At 36.0% G+C, this 18,475-nt stretch overlaps 1 protein-coding gene across 4 annotated transcripts in view; it reads left to right on the top strand.

Moving 5' to 3' along the window:
- MARCHF6 (membrane associated ring-CH-type finger 6) overlaps window positions 1–17,144 on the top strand; it is a 44,830-nt gene extending 27,686 nt beyond the window's left edge. For all 4 annotated transcript variants that reach the window (XM_071454405.1, XM_071454397.1, XM_071454387.1 and 1 more), the window contains exons 17-26: window positions 1,153–1,253; window positions 1,946–2,083; window positions 3,798–3,999; window positions 5,364–5,433; window positions 6,688–6,869; window positions 8,002–8,136; window positions 10,146–10,235; window positions 11,622–11,754; window positions 12,903–13,038; window positions 14,097–17,144. In XM_071454405.1, coding sequence (XP_071310506.1) covers window positions 1,153–1,253; window positions 1,946–2,083; window positions 3,798–3,999; window positions 5,364–5,433; window positions 6,688–6,869; window positions 8,002–8,136; window positions 10,146–10,235; window positions 11,622–11,754; window positions 12,903–13,038; window positions 14,097–14,187 — 1,278 coding nt within the window. In that variant the 3' untranslated portion in view covers window positions 14,188–17,144. The remainder of the gene's footprint in view (window positions 1–1,152; window positions 1,254–1,945; window positions 2,084–3,797; window positions 4,000–5,363; window positions 5,434–6,687; window positions 6,870–8,001; window positions 8,137–10,145; window positions 10,236–11,621; window positions 11,755–12,902; window positions 13,039–14,096) is intronic.
- Window positions 17,145–18,475: the final 1,331 nt, after the last annotated feature.

The following is an 18,475-nucleotide window of genomic DNA, read 5'->3' as shown; positions in this document are numbered from 1 at the left end:
ATATGGGATCCAGAATGGTAATCATTTACCATTTCAAAGAATAAATCACACCTTTCAAGCTCTGTTTATCTTTCTGTATGTTAAAGAAATGTCTTGTGTATGACATAAACTATTATTTTTCAGGAAGAATGGGATTTTTTTTTTACCTAGTTAAACACAATTTTTTTCCACATCTTTAGTCTCTATTTCATTTATATGAAATGTAAGAATGTGTTTAAAATGTACTTAATTTTTCCTCGGGTTCCTTAAGGAAACAGAAATCATAAAAGTGCATTGTCTTCAGGCACTTGATGTCCCCTACTGAATTTCGGTCTTTCACTCAATTTGAAATGTGAAAAAATATGAACTGAAAGGTCTTTTGATGCTTCAGCAAGTTGCTTAAGAAGTCAGCCACTTAGAAAAAGAGAGGAATACAAAATAAGCAATCCTGGTGTTGGGGATGGAGGAAGAAAGAACTCTGGCGTTGCTCTAGCTGTCAGCAGGGTTATTCTGGTGCTTACTCACCTGCAGTCCTATTTGGCAAGGGCATCGTAGTCAACTGGTCTGCCTGGGATGGATTTCATTTTCTTCATAGTGTCTTCAAATGCCCTTTTGCACCTTGAATGGCGGCTGAAACAGTGTTGCTAAACACAGCCCTGTTGGCTGTGGCTGGACAGTGCTTGCTCAGCATCCAGGCATTTTCTTTGCCGCTCTGCCCTGCTCCCTCACCTCCAGTGAGTAAGCTGTAGGCTGGAAGGAGGGTATTCCTGGAACAGCTGACCCAAACTGACCAAAGGGATATGACATCATGATCAGCAGTAAAAGCTGTGAGAAAGGAGGTTGGGAGGGGATGTTCATGGTTATGGTGTTTGCCTTCCCAACTTCCCAAGAAATTGCTGATTGTCTGTCTGCTGATGGGAAGTAGAGAGTGAATTCTTACTGTTTTGATTGCTTACTTGGTGCTTTCTCTATTAAATTGCCATTATCTCATCTTGCCTGCCTTCTGTTTTGCCTTCCCTTTCAGCTGGCGAGGGGAATAAGCAAGCAGCTGGGAAGGTATTCAGCTGTTAGCCTGGGCTGCCCACCACCCCAGGGAACATGCCAGAGATGGGTGGGAAACATGGTTTGGTAGTTTCTACTTTTTGGACTAACTTGTTTACCTTATAATTGCAGATTGTCTTTGGATCAATTGTACTACTCATGCTCTGGCTTCCTATACGCATTATTAAGTATCTTCTGCCTAACTTTCTTCCATATAATGTTATGCTCTACAGGTGAGCATTTATTTTTAAAAAGATGGGGTTTTTTTTAATGTTTGTATAACTGGAAAAAGTATTTGCTCTCCCTGAGCATTAAAGTGACACTTTTTGTGATGTTATTTTGTCTTCCATTAATCTAATCTTCATTGTTCTAGGAGAAGTAAAGGGTAAAGGACATGGCTACATCATACAATGTGACAAATTAAAAGCTACTTGAAAAAAGAAGCAGTTTGTATTCCTTCCGTAAAGATAACTGTTCAGGGCTTTATGCCCTCAAAACACTTCCCAGTTCAACTTTCTGATAGTGAAGTTCCTTTTGCGTTTGCTTTTTTAACACACTCATTCCTGATTGTCATTGCTTCAGGAGTAAAAGAATATCCATAACTGCATTTTTTTAATGATAGCAGTTTTTTCCTATTTCTGAATAATAATTCAAACAGTAATGATAGATGCAAATAGAGACACATACTGTATTCTTAGATATAATCTTTCTCAATGTTTTTTTCCTAAATTTATTATATGCCAAGTGGCTAACCTCTCTGTTCAGGGTAGTATATAGGGAAAAACCGTAACAAAAAAATGAACGATTTTCCTTTTTGGCATCCAATGTATTTTTGTATTGTGGTGGCATTGATAGGATTCAGTGTAAAAGATTTCTATTAGAATGTTCCTTATATTTTATGTTATGCTCTTCCCATTGTTTCCAGTGATGCTCCAGTAAGTGAACTTTCCCTAGAGCTGCTTTTACTTCAGGTGGTGCTTCCAGCTTTGCTAGAGCAAGGACATACAAGACAGTGGTTGAAAGGTCTTGTACGAGCATGGACTGTTACTGCTGGATACTTGCTGTAAGTACAGAAATCCAAATTCAGCTATAACCACTGTGTCCAGTTTGGCCTTTAACATGAGGGCAGCTTTCCAGAAGGTTGTCCCAACAAGCAGGTTTAATAGCTCTTTTACAGATAAATATATTATGAAAAACTTATACAGTGATTGCTTTCTTCTAAGCAGTAGATGTATGTACTTCTGGACTAGCCTTTGACAAGTAATTCTTTTGGTACACCATTACAGCATTTGCTTAGTGAAAGAAATCTGTAAAAGTATGACTGACATCTTCTTCACTCCCTATTATATGAAAATAAGGAAATGTCAGCAGTATGTTTCCATGAATCATCTAAGTAAAATTCATGTGCACTTCTTGGATTTCTTACTCTAAGAAGGAAAAAAAAAAGAAAAATAATTTAGAACATTGAGCTGAAGAAGTAAGCAACTTAAATTAGGGGTTTTAAAGTTACAAGTTCAGACTTTAGAAAAGGATAAACTATTTCTTTGTCAAATAAAGTAAATTATTGTACTGCCAGGCAGAGTTCTAGCACTTGAAATTATTTTTTAGTTCTTCTGTTTGCCAAATTAGTCAAGAAAAAAGTAAGGTTGATTTTATTTCTGTACAGTTTTCAGTTTAACTTCAAAGTACATTGGCATTCTCCCACCATGTTGCACTCTTAGCATCAAGAATTATTCAAAGAATAATTATTATGTATGAGTTATGTATGAGAAGTTATGTATGAGAAAGTGAGTGAATGAATGAAAGATTTTTTTCTTCACTGTAACCCATAATATTTATTTTAGTTTCTCATAAGGAAACTGCTCACTCCCTATTCTCTTGGTTTACATTTTGAAGAAGTTTTTAATTATTTTCCAAGTTTTGATTGTGTTTAAGTATAGTGTAACAGGAGAGTTTTAGAGATTGTGATAGAAATGGCTCTTCTTACTCCAGTGTTGCAGCTCTTTAGGACAATTACCAATTACCTCTTCAGGAATTTTAGTTTGGCACAGATGAAAATCTTTTGCTCTGTTGTTCCCAAAAAGCAAACTGTTGGGTAAATTTAATTGCTATTAGAATATCTGCACATATCTTACTCTGCTAAGCTGAAGAAAATTAAGTTCTAAAGGTTCATTTTTAATCATAGTCAAATTTTGCTAATTGTATGTGTGGAAAACATCAACAGAATAATTTTTAAGTAGATTGATTTTTTTCCTAGGATTGATATTCTTAAAAAGCTGTGAACAGGTTTGAGCAATTCAGAATCTTCTTGAAAGACTGCTTGCCTCTGCAGTTTGACAGCACGTCCATAGCAATGCAGCACCATCCTTGTTTGGTTTAGGTTTGAAGGCCCTTGTTTCCTATAGAGCTTGGGTGACAGTAACATAAAAGCTGTCAGTAGAGCTCTGTGCTTACATGAACTGAAATATCCATGTAATTTTCCTTTCATGTGCACAACACCTTTAATACCAGGTGGTGTTTTTAAAGCAGTCAAACAGATAAGTGATCTTCCCTTGTGATGGAATTCTAACTGCATCCACACCAGCACTTTCCTTCTAAACTGTGTTTATGATGATATTGAGTATGTTACCAAAAAAGGCTTATTTTACTTAATCAAGATTCTGCCAGTACTCCTGTATTAGTTTTGTACAACCTGTATGGATTCTGAGTAGGCCTATATTTCTGTAAGTTTCTCATTCATACCAAACAGAACAAAACTGAAATTTTGATTGTTGCAGGGATCTTCATTCTTACCTACTTGGTGATCAGGAAGAGAACGAAAACAATGCAAATCAGCAACCTAACAACCAGCATGCTCGCAATAATAATGCCATTCCAGTTGTGGGAGAAGGTCTCCATGCGGCCCATCAAGCCATACTTCAACAGGGAGGACCTGTGGGTTTCCAGCCTTATCGTAGGCCTTTAAAATTCCCACTCAGGGTATGTATACCTAACACATCAAGAGAAAAGAAAAAGGCATTTGAGAAGGTTTTTTTTCTAAGAAAGATTTAGTCCACGTTAGCCCACCAGAAGTCACATGGTGCGTCCTGTTTTATATGGTTTGCAGCTTTCAAAAACATATAGTTGCAGTTGTGCTCATATAAGGCTTTTTCCAGCCTTTAATGTAAGACCTTCAATTACAATTTTATTTATGGATCCCATATATGTTGAGTATTATGTGTCAATTGACATCTTATTTTCTTTACACAAAGTAATGGAGAGAAAGACAATAAGCCCCTCTCAAACAGGTAGTTCAGGTGTGCCTCTAACAAAGCTTGGCTTTCAAGGGGGCATACTTTGTAGCTGAAGTGTATTTAGAACTATTTTGCCTTACTAAGAAAACAAACAGAGAACTTCTGTTGCTTCTGCATCTGTATTAAACATAGAAAGGCATCGTATAATACTTGAAAGTTCTAAATCCTTAAAATTAGAAAGGAAATTTTATTGGCAAGTACTTACATTTCTAGAATAATATACAGCTTAAACTAGATAGCTGTTTTGTTGTTAGTAGAACTCTGAGTTAAATAGAAACTTCACCACAGCTCACTTAGTGTGGTTTCAGGTATAGCTGAAGAATGGAAGTAATGGCTAACATTGGGTCAGTGTGGTATTGCATCTGAAGGTTCCTTCCTTTACACCCAAATGTCTCGTCAAGGAAAGTCTGTTCCAGATTGAACTTTCTCTTGGCAGTCTGTTGGGATAAGGTGTTAGCTTTCCCATAGCAAGCTTGCTTTGATGATTAGTGAAGCAGAACTTCATAGTGCCTGGTGCTTGAGAAAGATTTCAAAAAGTCAAGTACATGGTAATTCTCTGGTAAGGTGAAAACCTGGCTGAAGAGTAAGCAGCTTCACTGTCAGCTTCTGGTCACAGAAACCTGAGCACATCAAGAACTTTGTCAACAAGGTTTTCCTATTAAAACCACTGTCTTGCTCATATGGTATACAGAGCTAGAAATCTTTCAGGGTTATATGGGAGCTGTGCTGCTCAGTGCAGAAATTAAGAGATGGTCTTTTTTTATGTGACAAAGCAAAGATCTTAAGTCATTCTGGATTCAAATGTTATTTTTTACTGTTGGAACAGTTAATGGAAAGTCTTAGAAATACACAACACTGCAGGTGCTCTGCATGTACTGTGGTTAGGTTTCTTTTTGCTCATTTATTTATAGTGAAACATCAGTTAGTATTTGAACATCCTAGTTTAGCTGCCTTTCTAGGATGATGTATTTTTTTGTACTGGGGTTTCTTGGGGTTTGGTTAAATAACTTTCTTACAAACTTCCCCTCCTTTTTTTTTTCCCTTTTTCAGATATTTCTTTTGATTGTTTTCATGTGCATAACATTACTGATTGCTAGTCTTATCTGCCTTACCTTACCAGGTGAGTCTATTACAGTAAACTATCATTTAAAACAACTCAGTATGCTGCCATGCCCAACCATGGCAGATGTTTTGAAATCATTGTTTGAAGTCAAAAGGCAAAAATATGGAAACTAGTCTCATTTTTAATAATTGTCATCAAATTGTAATCTAAAAATCTAAATGATAGAGATTGCCATTCCCTTTTTGTTGTAGAATAATTTTCCCCTGAGGAGTTCAGGTGCTTCGATCTTGGTAGTATTGACTGGAAAATAATTTAAACTCTTGCACCTGTTTTACTGTTTCGAGAAGGAAAATATGTAGAATGCTTCCAGGTCTTTACAGTATTTTCTTTAATTAAATATTCTGAAGGTGTCATTTTTGAGTATTGCGAGGAGCAGGGAGTTGGACTCAATGATCCTTCCAACTCGAGATACTCTATGATTCAGTCATCTTGACACGTCACTAGAAGATTTTGTGAAGTGGCATGTATATCACTTTAAAATGTCTGAATAAGTACTTCAAAAACAATTGGTATTTTTAAAAATAATTTTGAGTAAATGAAGCCATGTCAACCAGCATAAATTTCATAAGCTGTCTGCTGTAATACCATGTAATTTATACCTTCTTCTATTAATGAAGAATTTCATAACCTGTTTGTTGTAATACCATGTAATTTACACCTTCTTCTATTAATGATCCTAAAGTCAATAATGTGTTGAGATCAAAGTTATAAATTCTGCGATTGTTTTAGTAGTAGGACATAAAATAATTCTGCTGTAATACTAAGGAAATTAAAACACTATTAAAAATGAACTATAGCAAATTAGTCTCCCATTTTTGTCAGAGAACTTTAGAGGCCCCATCAGTAAGTCTTAAAAAATCACATGAAGCAATGAAACAACCCAAAGAGAGTTCGTATAATTTTAAGTTCAAGCTTACCCGCTAATGCATGATCGCTGTTGCAGTTCTGAAGATCAGTGTTTAGGCTCTGAACAGTGCTTTGTTTTGCTGTAGCTCAGGTCACATTGCTGACCTAATGAAAATTTTCCGTGGAAAAAATTTTTATATGTTTATTTGGCATCATTTTTGAAGCCGTTTGCATAGTGCTTCACACCTTTATGCATTATGGGTATAGTACCAAAAAAACTGTTTTATGATGAATAATATTTATGCAGGAATATTTCAGATAAATTTGCTAAGTACTTTTTTAATAAGCATCCTTCTCTAATACATCCAGAAGCATTACTGTATGTAACAGTGCTTGTGTTTTCAGTGTTTGCTGGCCGGTGGTTAATGTCATTTTGGACGGGGACTGCCAAAATCCATGAGCTGTACACAGCTGCCTGTGGTCTTTATGTCTGTTGGCTGACTATCAGAGCTGTGACAGTGCTGGTTGCCTGGATGCCACAGGGTCGTAGAGTCATTTTCCAGAAGGTCAAAGAATGGTCTCTCATGGTGAGTCTTGAGAAAAAGTTTTACTGAATTACAAAAAAATTAGCTGATGGGGCTTGTTTCATTTTTTGCTTGCAGGCTTTACTCTATTTCACAGAAACCTGGAAGCTCAACTATTTACTTGTTTAGTTACATGAAATTATCAAAAGGAAAAACCTAATAAAGCTGATAGATGATGATGACCATATCTTTACAAAGTAGCTTGATGCATATTTTCAGGAAGATCTTTACTGGCTGTTCAACTTGCATTGTTCAAATAAAAGATATTTTCCTCAAAAATATTAATTATGAGGAATTGAGAGTCTCAGCATGAAAACAAAATCATACCCCAACTTTTTATCTTGGTTTTGGTTTTGAGGATTTCTGCAGTAGATTTCTTGCTAGTTCCTTTAAACTTAAATAGCATAAATATATCTTGTTATGGACATTTTAATGTGCATATTGAATTGTTACACTGTATGTGTTCTTCATGTACTACCATGTTTCCCAAATACCTCATCCATAATTTTCATTTTAGCTTCTTTAAGATCTTAGCTTCTTCAAGAAAATTCATAGTTAAAACTTAATTTCTATTTGTTCTTTGCCGCTTCTCCTTATCATGTTAATTAAGAGTCAGGCTATTTTGTATGATGCAGTTAAATTAAGAGACTTTTAGAAAAAATAAAGATTCAAATATGGTGTTCTGAGTCCTCCATTTTTAAGTCAAATATGCCATAATGACTAGATTTTTAAGGTTTGTTTTGTTCCAGAGAATTGGAAGTTTTGGAAAAAAATTTTAGTTTCCCAACATATGAGCATATGCAATGTATTGAAGTGCCATTGGATAGTATTCCCTTTTGAGAACAGTCAATGTGATTTTATGGTTTAGAGCTATATGAGTACAAGTAGGAACAGTCATGATTTTTTCTGGAATTCCTTTTCCTATGGAATAGGACCCAATCTTGAAAACTTGCATTGCAAAACTATGTATGTAGTAAAAATTGTTTCTAGGGGTGTATATGTGTGAAATGGAGTTCTTTGTAGTTTTGGGGTTTATTTACCAGGGCTGTGAGTTTATGTACTTCTAATTACATTTTTGAGTTTAAACGAAGAATCCTCTGGTAAATATATTAATGAAATGCCTTGGGTTTTTTAGATAATGAAGACATTGATAGTGGCCATACTGCTCGCTGGTGTGGTTCCACTTTTGCTCGGTCTTTTGTTTGAACTGGTCATCGTCGCACCTTTGAGAGTTCCTTTGGATCAAACACCTCTCTTCTATCCCTGGCAGGTCAGTTGCTCCCACTCTTTTGATATTGTTGATGTAAGGAGTATGGGCTGCCTTGCTTCATGTGGATTTGGTGCTTCAGAGCATTTTCCACAAATATGTTTGTATGTGGCAGAGAAAAGGCAGCTAGTCTGGATGTGAGAATTATTTGAACCAAAAGGATATGCTGAGGAATTTAAACTATGAATAGCTGAACTGTTGTGAGATTACACCAAAGGTTGCATTTCAGTGATCAGCTATTTTTCCAGTAGCATAATTGTAAAGTTATGTAAGAAATGAGTATATCTATATGTATGTATGCACAGATGTACATACTCTAATCCTTCTGGAAAGCTTTCTGCATACAGTTATGCAGAAAGAGGTTCTGGTAATTTTTTTTTCTAAGATTTTAATTCAGTATAAGGCACATTATGAATGTAATTTTTAAATTATTTAGGATTGTGCTGGTTTTGGCCTGACTTGTCAAATCATTAATACAAAATTTTGAGGTAGTTGTGTTTTATTACTCTTCAGTCCAGTCTCACAGGCTGAATGCAAATTTCTGTCCTGCAAGTTGGGAGACGAAATGAAGATAGAGTGGATTGAATGACAAATGCTTCTTCCATCACCTAGGCTGAATTATGAAAAAAGTCATAACTTGAAGAAACCCAGCTGAGGGGACCATAACTCAGAGCATCTAGAATGCCATTTCTAAATAACAAGAAAGTGTTCAGGGACAGTGACTTTTTAAGCTGCCCTAAGCTTTCATTTACTTTCAATATCCAAATGTTTGAAAGCCGTAATACAAAGAAGAATTTGGCTACTAATTTAATTATTCCATATTTTTAAAATCCAAGTATATTTTTGAGCTGAGTAGATGACCAGAAAATCAGGACATCATATAATTACAGTGGTAGATGATCATGCTTTCCAAACAATTTTGGAAAGAATTTGTAATGCTAGAGATTATAAAAATTCTTTACTATTGCACATTAGTTCCTTAAAAGTTTTAAAAGAAGTATACTGAAAAGCTTTATTTTCATGTAGCAGAACTTCTTCAAAATATAGGATAAGTGGGATTTGAGACCTGTTCTAAATGAACAAAGAACTATCAAAATTGAGACTAATTTCCATTTTTCCCAAAAGAGTTATGCAGAGGTTACATCATTAAATAAACATGAATCAACTTTAACACTGGTGCTTTTTTTGTAACAATTTTAAAAATCATTTAGAATTGGCATTAACAAAAGTTGTCTTTTTAAATAATCAGTTAAAGAAAATGTATTTCCCCAGCAGGTTAAGAAAGTTAATTTAGTCTATGATGTCCCAAGCCTTACCAGTTCTTAGCTGGTTATTCTACTTTATCAGCCTATGTTTTGCATTCTATTTTTGGTGGGTTTTATTGAAAATCTCTTACAAATATCTGTAATCCAGAAAGGATGGACTTATGATGTGAAGTGTTTACTAGAAGCCAATAGTTAGTGTCCTAATTCCGTGCCATAATAATTGCAGTTTATGTCAAAACATAAAGTTTCCACCAAGGAGTGTGACTTTTTTTGTTAAGAGCATTGTTTTGCTTTAAGCTTTCTTACATCAGGTAGGGTTTTGGGAGTAATTAAACTTCAAAAGAATTTGTTTCCTAATGTATGTTATCATCTTTGTATCTTTTTTCTATTCTTCTATAGAGAAAGGAAATTATTTGCCTTTTATGTAAGTTAGTTTTTAACCGGAATGTTAGTCAATTGCTTTAAGTCTAATGTTTTTATTTTGTATTTGCCTTTGGTTTAATAGAAGTAGTGATTTTCCTGGTCCCATGGAGCTAAATTTACAGATGTCAGTTAATCTTGAGAGCATTCTCTTTTTCATAGGAATCTGCAGATGATGTCATCTCTTTGGATCAATGTCCCATGTAAATGGAAAAGTGATTATATTTTCACTTATAAGTAATATTAACACATTGCTCTTAAAGCTTTTGGTTGTCAGACTTTTTAAAGATATGTTATTGCTAACACTATAATTTTTTACAAAATTAGGACTGGGCTCTTGGAGTTCTGCATGCCAAAATAATTGCTGCCATAACACTGATGGGTCCCCAGTGGTGGCTGAAAACAGTTATTGAACAGGTAGGAAAAATTCTTCATGTGAATTATCTGTATAGTACATTTTTTATGTTTCTAACTGTGTGTCAAAAAACAGTGTTAAGTGTTACTCTTGCAGTAATGGAGTAACTGAGTAGAATTCAACTAGTCTTGTAAAGACCGTTTAAATTGTATAGCCCAATCCATTAAGGTACACTTAACAGTAAAACAAAAACTCAGAAATCTGAATTCAAGAAAATGCTTTGTATACATATATGCATTTTTCTCAGGTTTGTAATAAAATGAGAAAGAAACATGATTATTTCTTCAGATGAAGTCTATGTGTCCAAATATTGGACAATATTTACCTCCACAAGTCAAGAACACAGAATTTTGCTTTCTCTGCAGCTGTAGTGATTACCCCGTTCATAGATCAGTAGAGATGAAAGACACAATTTCTGTTCCCCTTTGATTATTAAGCAACACAGAACAGTTTCTCTGAGCAGTTCAGAGTCACATGGCCTGTAGCTTTGTTAGAAGTATTTTTTTCTTGGTTATAACTGTTAAATTACATAGTTGCCATCTTGATGAAGTATCTCAGTTGTTTGTCAGAAGGTAATATTTCAGCCCTGCACTGTATGTGATGCTTGTGGTGCATGTCCCAACCTCTGTACACAAGGTGCCTCTCGTGAGTAAGTCTAGCACATAGTCCATTATTAAATCACTTCAGCTGTCACACTGCAGAAATACAGTCTTAGTCTGGGACTTTGATGCATACCACAGCTCCCTGTTCCATTCTGAACACTCTCCATGGGCTGTTTACCCACTTTCCTGAGCCTTCCAGGCTGTGGCACAGAGGCCATTGTTTAGCTGTAGCTGGTAGCCATTCAAAACTGGTTTTTTCCCATGCTTAATCTGGTTATGTTTTGACCTTAGCTTCTGGTAGTAACTGCAGAAGCTTAGGAATTGTGGAGGCCTTTTTTCAGGAACAGACTCTATGTACAGAGGCTCTGGTCTGCCCCACCAAATAAAATAGGATCCTATTTTCTGCCCACTACAAAATGTAATAATTTATTCTATTAGCCTATACAGGATCCTCTTCTAGTAAGTTAACAGTGCAAAGTGATCCCAGGTCACCCACAGAACCATTGTCCACAGCTCTATTAAATGATCTTTCAGAAGATCCCTTGCTTTCCTGCAACTGAATCACAACTCTGTTCCAGATTAAACTGGTCTCTTGGGCATTGTTTAAATGATTTCCTGGAACCTTCATGATGTAAATTGGCAGAGTTTTTCTTCTTCAGCTGTGGCCATGGGAGCACCCATTTCCTTTCATAAGAAGAATTGTGTAAAACCTTTTAATTATTACTGTAAGTGCAAAGCAAGGCTTTCTTAATTAATCTGTTCTACTTCTAACTTGTTCCATTTTAGGTATATGCAAATGGGATTCGTAACATTGACTTACACTTCATCATCCGTAAACTGGCAGCACCTGTAATCTCTGTCCTCTTACTTTCCCTGTGTGTGCCGTACATCATAGCTTCTGGTGTTGTACCTTTACTGGGTATGTATGCATTCAGAACTCTTATTTGTCATCTCATGGTTTACAGCAGGGTAAATACGTTTGTGGAAATAAAACTTCAAGCTTTAGTTTATTTTAAAAAACAAACAAAAAACCCCCCACAAAACCCAAACAAAAAACTCCTCTTCTGCTGACAAGTGTAAATGTTTAAAGACTTCCAAGAATCACACCATGTTCCAGGAATATTGTCCAAATGCTTCTTGAACTCTGTCAAGCTTGGTGCTGTGACCACTTCCCTGAGGAGCTTGTGCCAGTGCCCAACCACCCTCTGGGGGAAGAACCTTTTTCTAATACCCAACCCAAGCCCTTCCCTAGCACGGTTTGAGGCTGCTCCTTGGGTCCTGTCACTGGTCACCACAGTGAAGAAATCAGTGTCTGCCCCTCCTCTTACTCAGGAGGAGGGGCAGACACTGATTTTTTTCTCTGGTGCATTTTAGGTATCCAGCTAGTTTGGGAAAGAAATGGTTAATTCATTTCTTTGGACAATCAGCCTTTGATTTTAGTCCCTCTAGGAGCTATACTGAGCTGAGACCGTCTTTTTCTGGCTTGTCAGATTCTAAATAAAATTTAAAACAGGTGAAAATCCTGGGTTTATTTTGAGGTTTTAATAGTATTAAAATGTAAATTTTAAATACATAGGGTTTTTTCAGACTTTCCTATTTCCTCACAATTGAGGTAAATAATTTGATTAGAACCAGGGTATATAAGCTTTTTCATCAAGACTTGTCTTGTACTAGTTAGTTTTGATGTTAACATGTTCAAGAAGTCCCATTTTATTCTTCAGTCTCACTTGAATGCCGACTTTTATTGCGTTGACTTTTCTGACACGAGAAGTCAGTAAGCAGATAAGCAGAAGTTAATAGGCAAAAAGAACTGATAAGCTCTTTTCTTTTTCTACCGTGGATTTTCACTCTGTTAATGGAAAACTTTCTGCTTGTAGTGCTTCAGATTAAAAAGAACAGCAGCTGTCACGTTGGATCTTTGAAGTAAATGGATGTGTCATTTATTTCACAGCCCTTCTACTGAAGTATAACTGAAGTATAAAAAGTATGGAAGCAAGTAGAGAAGCAGAAATATGTGAGTTAGCTCAGCAGTATTACAATGTCTAAGGATTGTGTCTTGTTTTGTAGGAGTTACTGCTGAAATGCAGAACCTCGTTCAGCGACGCATTTATCCTTTTCTGCTTATGGTGGTGGTTTTGATGGGAATTCTGTCCTTCCAAGTCCGCCAGTTCAAGCGCCTTTATGAACATATTAAAAATGACAAGTGAGTATATAGTGGGGGATTTTAAATTTTTCCCCTTTATATATATCTATATATGTGAATACTTCAGGTCGAATTCAGGTGTTGTAAATACTTAGGACTAAAAGGGTTTTTTAAGTTTTCTAGACAAATGACTCTTTAAGACAGACAGACTGTTCTTGGCAGATGTTTTATCTGTGGTTCAGGTAGATAAACACAGGAATAGACTGTCTTTATAAAGGGAAGACACTTCCCCATGTCTAACATGAGTGTGTTTTCCCACAAATGAAGCTGACTGTTGGTCTCATCTGTAGTCTTGAATGACAGATTAATATAATGAATTACAACATACCTGGAAGTTAAAATCATGTCTCAAGCTGCTGCTTATAAAACCATTTCTTCAACCTTTTCTGCATAACTGTTTTTCTTACTCTTTTACTTATTAGTCCAACTAACCTGTTAAAGAATGTTCAGTTGTTTTGATAGTTTGTCCTTACTAAATTTTGTGTGGTTTTCAGTAATTATTACTCTGTATTACTCAGAAGCCTGATAAAAATAATAATTTTCCTATTCTTTTCTGGTTATCTCGCTTAGTTGAGCCTCTTATTTGTGTTATTAAATTATTCTTGGTGTTACCCTAATTACCTTTTTTATGGGTTATTAAGAAGATTAGCAACTAATTTAGCAACTAATTCATAGGTGTGTAGGGCTCTTGTACATGCAGAACTAGCATGCAAATAGGAAGCATGAAAAGGAATTTAGGTGGCAAAAAATGTGGAACAATGATAGGAAAAAGGAATAATGTGAAAGGTATGAAAACTGTTAAGCTGCTGATAGTTAAATTTCTTTCAATATCACACTAAAGATATCTTGCAGCCCTTAAGCTTTCCATGGAGTAGCATCAGGATATTTTCTTTCCCTTTAAGAAAGCTTAAGGACCAGCTAAAGTTCCTCCTTTACAATTTATAGAATAACTTTTTATTGAAATGAAAAAATTACTTTGGCAGCAAAGGAGATAGAGTGGATTTGTGTTAAAAAATAATATTCCCTTGTGTTAATTTCTGTTCTTACTGTGATCCCAGGTACCTTGTTGGACAACGACTTGTGAATTATGAACGGAAGTCTGGTAAACCAGGCACATCAACAACTCCACCTCAGTCTTCACAAGAATAGATGGTCATATTAAACATCTTGACCTTCCCTTTGCCTTTACATGTCCTTTTTTCATAGACTCTTCTCGTCTTTGGATATCTCTCCCAATAATACTCTCAGCAGTGTTTTGGCTTCTGTTGGTAGCATCCAGATAGCAGTTAAGGCTCTGTTTCTTATCTGCATTTTCTGATGTTGTAAATGCTGTCTGAGATCTGTATATGTGTATATAGAAGTGTCCTGACACCCTAAAACCTTGGATTAAAAAGAATGTGCATTGTACATCTTTAAAAAGTATATTAATTTATTAAATCTAGTTGTCACTTTATTTTGGACTGCTGTTCTGTTGACAATGTGCCACAAAGCAATAGTGCAAAGAGGCAAGATGTTTTTATAAAATTTGGAGCTTACTTTATGGTGTTCATAACAGTTCTTATTGTAGTAATACAGTATGATTTTTCATGAGTGGAAAGGCCACATAGAGAATATCAAAAGTAAATAACTGTCTTACAGTCAGCAATGAAGTTGCTGTGTCGAGAACATAATGAACTATGTATCTTGCTGTCCAGTCTTTTTTATTATTTTGTATAACACCAAAGCTGTTGTACATTTTTCTATTGCCTGATTGTTTTTCATGTGTCAGAGTTTGTAATATTGTACAGTTGCTGTTAAATCAAGAAAATATTTCCTCTTCTGAGAATTCAGATGTACTTGTTGAGGCTCAGCTGGATTTTTCTATTTGGTTGAAGGGGGTAGATGGGTGTTTGCTTTGGGATCAGGATTCCATTAATTGAAGCAGTAAGTAAAAATTTACTAAGGCTAGGTGATGGAAGTATTTAAAGGTACCAAGAAAAATTAAATAGGTTCACAACTTAAATTGTAGCAAATTTCTTATCAATATTAGAATTTTTCAGGATCTCAAGAAAAGGGATGAAACTTAACTGATGTGCTTGCACAGCACGAAGAGCATAGTGTAAGCAACGTCCTGACCTGATCCTTAGTTAAACGGCATGAAATCTCTTTTCTGCAAGTTACCAAAGTTGAAAATTGTAGTATGAATTCTGTATTGCACAATTACTTTTAAAAAAACCAAACCCAACCAAAAAAAATTCTCTCAGAATTGGTCACTGTGAATTTTTACAGGAATAATACTGAGGAAGTGATTTATCATGAACCATTTATGGCCTAAGGGGCAGGGAAATACATATGCTATTACACAGGCAAGGAAAAGTTAGCAGATTTCTTTGCAAGAACACAGTCAAACAAGAGCCACCAAATCAAGTCTGTGTTATTTCTATATGTAGATAGTTCTTTTGCAGTAATATTTGGGGGTGGGGGTGGGGGTTATGTAGATAAAGAAAACACATAACAGTATCTCAAAGCTTTAAGTAGCATCAAATCACATGCTTAGATTGCAGTATCTTTCCTGGACCAATGTGGAAAATGTGAATATCCATTGCAGTAATGAGAAAGTGAATAGAACATTTAACTTGCTATTCAGTACACTCTCCTTCAGTATTCTGTACTTACCATGTGTGTATATAATTAATACTTGAGAATCTGGCAGGTGCTTTTAAAGTGTCATCTCCTTTTATTGATGTTGCATCTCTGATCTGACATGGTATGAGCTGATGTGGTCCAGGCTGTGATGGTGGTAGTTCATTCTTTGGTGTCTGGACTCATGTTCTAAGGCAGTGAGCGCAAGCCAAATGCATCTAAATCTAGTGGCAGGAGGATTGGGCTGTCACTCTCAGATCCATACTATTTTACAGAATTACTGTTGTCCTGATGGTTTTGAACCACAAATATTACCCTTGGGAATGATTTATTAGAAAATTTCCAGTGAAATGAAATCATAGAAAAATAGCCAAAATATTTTTTTCATTTACTGTTGCTGATTTAATGCTGAACTGAGTCTATATTCGCCCCATATATTTTTGATGTGCATAAATATTGCATTTTATTATTTACAGTGGTGTACATTGTGGGACAGATATATTTTCACAATAATAAATTCACTGGTAACATACATTATTACTTATGCCAAGATTCTGTTTTTGACATACCTTTCACAAAGAGTTCCAAAATGGTCTTGCCACTCAAATGTTGCAAGCACTACTGTGCATCATGCAGAATTTGCAGTAGTGTGGTACTTGTAACTGTGTTTTTATCCAGACAAACTGGTCTTAATATTAAAATTTATTAAGAAAATCCTTTGTGCTGTTTCTACTGGTATTTTACAAGTCATGAAAGAAAACAGCAAAGCAGGTCAGTCATGCAATGTGAACTGCAGCTATTTTGATGTAGCTTACAGTATCTGTAATTGCTTTTTTTTAAATGGAAAACTGGTTTCAAATCCAACTGTTGTGCTGGCATTTGCACTGCTTTACAGATCCCAGGTAAAGTTTGTTTCCAGAACTGTCCATTGTGAACTTCTCAGAAATCTCATCTCCTCATCTTATTTTTACACATTTTGAAAGAATATGGAGGTTGTAGAGAACAGGAATTAAATAACAGTACTTTATAAATTGTTTTAAATTTCAGTGGTTTGCCTTATTGTGTGCTGTGTACTCCCCTGGCATAGAAACCTGATAAGTAAGCATGAAAGTGGCTGTTTCTGACACAGCTGATGAACCCTGTACCAGTGGCTTCCATCTGTGCTGGAGTGATGCAGAGTGGTGTGTGCTCCTGTTACTTTTCAAGTGGGAAAGTCGGGGGGGGGGGGGGGGGGGGGACTCTTCCACCACAATTTGTGTTGACCTTGGTCTTGACTGGAGGGGTTGGAGGTGTGTACTGGCTCAATTGTATCTCCTTTGTGTGTTGAGAATCTGATGCCGTTGTTAGTTCCACAAGCCTTCATCCAAGAACTGTCAGATGGCTCTGTAGCTATCTTGTGCATATTGAAAAAAGTTAATTGCAGAATAGCTTTGACTGTTTTTACACAGGTTATTTTATATTGATTAAAAATAGTTAAAACTCTGCATCTTTTCTGTCTGCCCCTTCTCTATTGAGTGAAGCCGAAGTTACTTGATTTTGTTTCTGAGGGCCCTTCAGTACCTGTAACTGCTTTGTGTCAGTGACTTCCTCAGTAAGATGCCAACTCCAGCCCATTACAGTGCTCACATCACTTTTCTGCTGGGTGCATTAATTCTTTCCTTGCCTTCCCCTATGCTTGCATAAAGGTCCTCATAAAAATCTTCACAGCAGCCGCGCTGTTCTTCAGAGAACTCTGTAAAAAGCTTCACAAAGGCCTGTACTTCACAAAGCACAAATGACTGGGGTTTGATTGCCTGGCATGCTGATCAGCATCATTGTGTTTCCTTGGACGTCAATGTCCATTTTTCTACATCCAGATTGGAAAGGTTTTGTGGTAGGATCAGTGTTCTTGTTCTGCTTGCCTTGGGAATAATGGCCATGGTACAGCCTGGGCAATGAGTGAGGTTCTTGGCAGAAATTATGACACAAATAGTAAAAACATTAAACAAGGAATTGAACCTTGGTAGTGTAATGAAGTTCTGGGTGCAAAATAAAAGAAGCTGTTTTCTGAAAAGAGATGAGGAAACAACTTTTACAAAGCATAATGGTAAGTTAGAGCTCTCTTACTGTGGCATTTTAGTTCTTAATTAGTAGCTGGAACTAAAGAATTGCATAGTTAACAGCAATTTTTTAAAACTGCATCTGGTTTTAATTTCTTCATTAAGAAGTAACCATAAATTGAGAAATTATATGCAGAAATCAAAGTTACTCAATAATGGAAAATTTTTAAAGATTGTATTTCTATGGTATTTTCTATTTGTATTTTGAAATGGTCAAATACCATTTCAAAATAAACTGAATGCTTTGAGTTCAGTATAATACTGAGAGATGGAGCAATGGCAAACTTGTTTCACAGCTCTACGTCTTAGTTTTTCTGCTTATCTGCATACCTGCTATTATCTCTTACCTGTTGAGTACTGGCCAACACCAAACCTGCAGAGGCATTTTCCCCTATATAAGGTGAAGTCAAACATCTGGAGGTGTCTACATCAGGCATGGGAAGAGTGGGTGGTATTTAACATTACTTGCCTTTCAAGGGCTGTTCGTGTTCCTGGAAAAGGACACTAGTTTTACTTGGAATTCCTTGTTGCTTACAAAACCAGAGAACAGTGCAAAGCTCTTTTATTTATATTGGATAGAGTTTCTGTATTAAAACTTAAATAGTGCAGAGCAGCACTGGTGTGCCACATTCAGCAGATACAAATTGCCTAAGTGGCTTGCTAGGGTTAGGTAAGGAATGTGATGCATCTAAAAAATACTGCTGGATTAGAATGGA

This window comes from Agelaius tricolor, unplaced genomic scaffold (assembly GCF_023055355.1).
Source record: "Agelaius tricolor isolate 1412-34295 unplaced genomic scaffold, bAgeTri1.0.p SCAF_2, whole genome shotgun sequence".
Taxonomy (NCBI): Eukaryota; Metazoa; Chordata; class Aves; order Passeriformes; family Icteridae; genus Agelaius; species Agelaius tricolor.
The sequence above is the reverse complement of the archived record's forward strand: the minus strand, read 5'-3'. Positions and strand labels throughout refer to the sequence as shown.